The sequence below is a fragment of the Bufo bufo genome, unplaced genomic scaffold (genome assembly GCF_905171765.1).
Source record: "Bufo bufo unplaced genomic scaffold, aBufBuf1.1, whole genome shotgun sequence".
Lineage (NCBI taxonomy): Eukaryota > Metazoa > Chordata > Amphibia > Anura > Bufonidae > Bufo > Bufo bufo.
The window spans coordinates 1880-6651 of NW_024400483.1; the positions used below are offsets into that span (position 1 = coordinate 1880).

At 40.4% G+C, this 4772-nt stretch overlaps 1 protein-coding gene and 1 long non-coding RNA gene across 2 annotated transcripts; both read right to left on the reverse strand.

Moving 5' to 3' along the window:
- Positions 1-439: 439 nt before the first annotated feature.
- LOC120984299 (protein kinase C delta type-like) lies at positions 440-1368 on the reverse strand. Its single transcript, XM_040413327.1, has 3 exons — positions 1291-1368; positions 769-897; positions 440-601 (listed from the first exon to the last, which is right to left on the reverse strand). The coding sequence occupies exons 1-3, from the start codon at positions 1366-1368 to the stop codon at positions 440-442; spliced, it is 369 nt and encodes a 122-aa protein (XP_040269261.1).
- A 152-nt stretch (positions 1369-1520) lies between these two features.
- LOC120984300 lies at positions 1521-4126 on the reverse strand. Its single transcript, XR_005775241.1, has 3 exons — positions 4074-4126; positions 2248-2310; positions 1521-1573 (listed from the first exon to the last, which is right to left on the reverse strand). It is a non-coding gene; the product is annotated as an uncharacterized LOC120984300 (long non-coding RNA).
- Positions 4127-4772: the final 646 nt, after the last annotated feature.

Here is a 4772-nt window from a genome sequence, read left to right on the forward strand (position 1 = left end):
TCCCCATCGCCCATAACATCACAATCAGTTGTTATAGAAGAGGGGGAAAATTGTAATTATATTTACCGGTCATCACCGGTAAATATAATTATAGTGTTTTTTTTTGCTCTCTTATGTAGTATATATATAGCAGAACACTATACATATAGTAGCATAAGGCTGTAATTGTCATGGGCATGTAGTGTGCCTGGTATGTCCAGGCACATCATAATGCCAAATAATATTTCCCCAAGGATACTTACCTTTTTGGTGTCATCCATCTCTGTGGCCATCCTCTTGAACAGGAATATCTCTGGTGTTCCTTTGAGGTCCTGATCCTGACTTTAGTCTTGTCATGATGATGTTTCTTGCCTGCTTGTCCAGGTCCTGCTTGTCCATCTTGATCTTCTCCTTTCTGAAGCTCTCTTGGGGCTTAGGAAGACAGCTTGCTCTGATGGTATTAAAGAGCTGGTGGATGTTCCGGGGTTTTCCAGCTGATGTTGGTAAAGGAAAACCCTGTGAATAAGGCCTGGTGGTTTGCTGAAAAGGCCGAGTTGCTAGACTCTGCTGCTTCCAGTATTTGGAGATTGAATGGTCTTGAGCCACGCTGGATGTTGTTTGGCTATAAGAAAGAGATAGTAGAAGGAGGTTATCACACAATAATGATATCTACTCTTCTTAGTACCATGATGAATATGGAAAAAGAGATGAAAGATATGTCACTATCATTTGTGTCTATATTTAAAATGTCTCTAAACAGGCCTGTACATTGTTTCTTCTTATACTTACTGGTTTAGAAATGTGTGGTGGACGCATCCTAAGGGCTTCCACCGAGTCCCAGTCAATACACTGGAAAAACCTGTGGGCTCTGATGTTGCCATTGACTCCGAGACGCCTGGTAGGATCTTCCCGGAGGAGCTACAAATAGGAATATTAATTTAAAGTTATATTACAGCTTCATAAAAATTTAGATAAAAAACCAATAGCAAAACTTCATTGTCAATTTTTTTTAGAAAAACATATTAATAGATTTATCTTTAAACATACAATAATTAGGTAATATATATCACTAATATGTCCCTATAAGAAGTTGAGCACTGTTATAAACACCAGAGGAAAGGTTGGCTGTTATATATCAGATTACTTCAGTACTACTTCAGTACTACTTCAGTACTACTACTACTACCAGTGGTGTTTCTAGCCGTTTTGCTGCCGTGTGGTAAAAAAAAAAAAAAAGTCCAGTCCTTCAAACCACACTGTTAACATGGCCTATTACAGTTTGTAGATTATATTACTTTATAATATACTAACCTTTTTAATGATGTTCTTCGCCTCTTTGCTGGAGGAAGTGAATAGTCCTCGCTGGTATTTGTGGCTGGTGGTAATCATGATGTTCAAGATGATGCCAAATGCATACCAGTCTACTCCAGCATTGTACTCCTCCGCAGCCAGGATCTCAGGAGCAATGAAGCCCGGTGTTCCAGTGTATTCTGTGGCTGTTCGGTCTCCATAGATGTTCTCCAGTGCCAGACCGAAGTCGGCAATCTTAATATGGCCCGTTTCAGTCACCAGGATGTTGGAAGGCTTGAGATCTCTGTGACGATAAAAAAAACACCTTAATTGTTGTCAGTGTTCCTCCTATAATTATCAGAGTATAATGCTGCATTTGGCTAATGTTATATTAGTCAGTGTAAGACAAAATATTTTTTGTGGTTTTTATCCGGGTTTTAAGGAAAACCTTTACCACAAGCTCAGTCTCTAAGTGCCTGTTGTAGGATATCAGGAATGATGCAGGAACTGGGTGCTTGCATGTAGCGTTGTGTTAGAGGAAGAGGGAATCTGCTGATTAAACCCCAACAGATAGTGGACTAATAGTCTTCAGATTATCTGGAAATATATTGGTTGAGGGGAATTGCAGAGGGTACGGCTTGCATAGATTTGGTTTTCTGGTACACTGACTGCCAGAAGATTTTCCAAAGGTATTTATACATTTGGTGGATCTTCTCCAGCACACTGGAAGATAAGACTGGCGTATCAATCTGTCCTATTGCCTATATCACAAAGGATCATGGTGTCACTATTATTATTGCATGTATTTTCTCCTTTGCCTTGCTTGCGTTTCTATAAAATTGCTGCAAGTATAGCACATGAAATTGAGACTGTGATCCTGACTATGGGCAAAGACCAAGAGTCCATTCTGTGCACAGTGCAGTGGACTATGTTGGTGCTCGGTGCTATATCAGGATGATAGAATATATTTCGGGTTACCGGTGGATGATGCCCTTAGAATGCAGATATTGAATTCCACACACAAGTTCTGCGGCGTAGAATCTGGTAGAAAGGAAAGAAAGAGGAAAGAATAGGATTTAGTGGATGATATAGTCTCAGAAATACACAACGCTCAGTAGACCAGACCGGCTGGATTTTATGTTATTTATGACTAGAGTTTATGTTACTATTATGGCCCGGTGGGACAACTGCACTTATCGTTCTCTTCATAGCACATATGTACCTAAACCTGTTATATTCTGAACATATGAGATTGTTTTATGTTAATATTGAAGAGAAACTTCCAATAATATAGAAATTATGGGAATTGTAAATTCCTTCAAATTAGATCATCTTCATGCTGTTTTTGATTAAAAAAAAGTCCTGGTATATGGAAAGTATCCATTACCTAAGACATAGTGTAATAATAATTATATCAGCGGTGGACATATCACATGTATAACTTATCCAGCTGCACAGAGGGCCACAACATAGAGGGCCACAGTCACCTGGAAAGTGACTTTGTGCTACCTATTAGACTGCATATAATGGACTGTGCTAATGGATTTAATTAGGGATGAACGAAGCAAGCTTTGCTCAAAACTTCAGTTTAATGCTGTCGGAACTGAAGCCGAGTTCGGATCTAAGTTTTCAAAAAAAAAAATTCAGTTTAAAAGTCAAATTCCGAAGTTATTCACTGAATTCTCACGAGACTTCGGGAATAACTCACTTTGCCTGGTCGGAGGTCATACATGTTAATTTTGTATAGAGACGGATCTCCGTACAGCAGTAAACTGAAGTTTTGAGCGAACTCACTTTGAATCTAGGACCTGAAGCTCGCTTCGCTCATCCCTACAGACCAAACATTAGGTGGTATAAACTTAGACTAGACAGTCTAAGGCTACTTTCACACTAGCGTTGTTTTAATCCGGCGTTCAATTCCGACACCGGAACTGCCCGCCGGATCCGGAAAAACGTGTGAAAACGGATTACATTTGAATCCTGATCAGGATTTTGATCACAATGAAAAAATGCATTGGAAAAAACGGATCCGCCATTTAGGGACTTTAACTTTTTTTTCACATTTTTCGGGTTTAACATGCAAAAGCCGGATCCGTTTTGACTGAACACACAGTGCCAGATCCGGCGTTAATGCAAGGCAATGGGAAAAAGGCCTGATCCGGCGTTCAGTCAAAGTGTTCAGGCTTTTTGGCCGGAGGTAAAAATACTGCATGCTACGTTTTTCTGAAAGCCTGATCAGTCAAAAAGACTGAACTGAAGACATCCTGATGCATCCTGAAGGACTGACTCTCCATTCAGAATGCATGGGGATAAAACTGATCAGTTCTTTCCGGATTTGAGTCCCTAGGACGGAACTCAGCGCCGGAAAAAGAAAAACGCTAGTGTGAAAGTACCCTAAAGGTCGCCAAATTATTTATCCCGCATCAGTCACTGTGATAACTCTGGCACATTTTTAGACTGTCTAGTCGAAAGGTGCCCACAGATCTTCAACAGCTTTTGGCTGAACACTCTTTTGCTAAGAGCTACGGTATCTCTTGACTCCCTCAAACTCATACACGCTCAGTTTGTCCAAACTCATATGTGTTGTCAATGGGGAGAGAGGAGAAAGCTTCTGCCAGACACCTCTGATGGTGGCATCTGTTCTCATCTGTTCAGGGGATCCTCATATACGTTAGATCTTCTCCCGGCAGGTTCAGCTGACAATAGCTTATGGTGTACGGGGCCTTAAGTTCCACTGTCTAAATCTTAGATAGCATTAGTAAATCTGTCACATAGTTGTACTGTTTAGGCTTTGACTACTGTACCTTGCACTGGGGATGTCAAGACGCCCCTTCCTCCGCAGGAGTTGGTGGAAATCTCCATAGGTGACATATTCCATTCCAAGTAGAACAAGCTCCTGTCAGATGGATACATATATTATATATATATATATATATATATATATATACAGTTTAGATATCTGTTAAAGTATTTGTAGAGTTGATGTATTTACAGTAACCAGCTATTTCATCAGCCAAGACACAGGCCATATGGAGACGGTCTGGCTTCCTCTGATGGTCCCTGTATAACAGATCATTAAGCCACTCACTCATGATAATATAGTTGTGCAATTACAGTAATACTGTGACTTTCCTCTGGTTGTTCTCTGTGTCTGGCATATTCTATGCATGCATATGGAGACCATGCAGATATATTGTGTAAGACATTACATTTCAATGTTTGGATAACTTTACATTATCATGAATGGCACATTTCTCACCATTTTGAAGCACTCATTAAGAACTACATCCATAGGGAAGGGGAGGACAGTAGTAGATTTTTGGACCCAGTTGGACCAGTTGACCCAGTTGGACCACTCCAGGCGCAAGTAAGATGTTCCATAGACTTCAATAACCCAAAGTCAGGCCCAAATTTTTTAGGCACATTGCCTGGTCCCCAGGGTTTGTCCAGTGTTGTCATGGGTAGTGCCAGCTACACATACAAGAAGCAGGACATTAAAACAC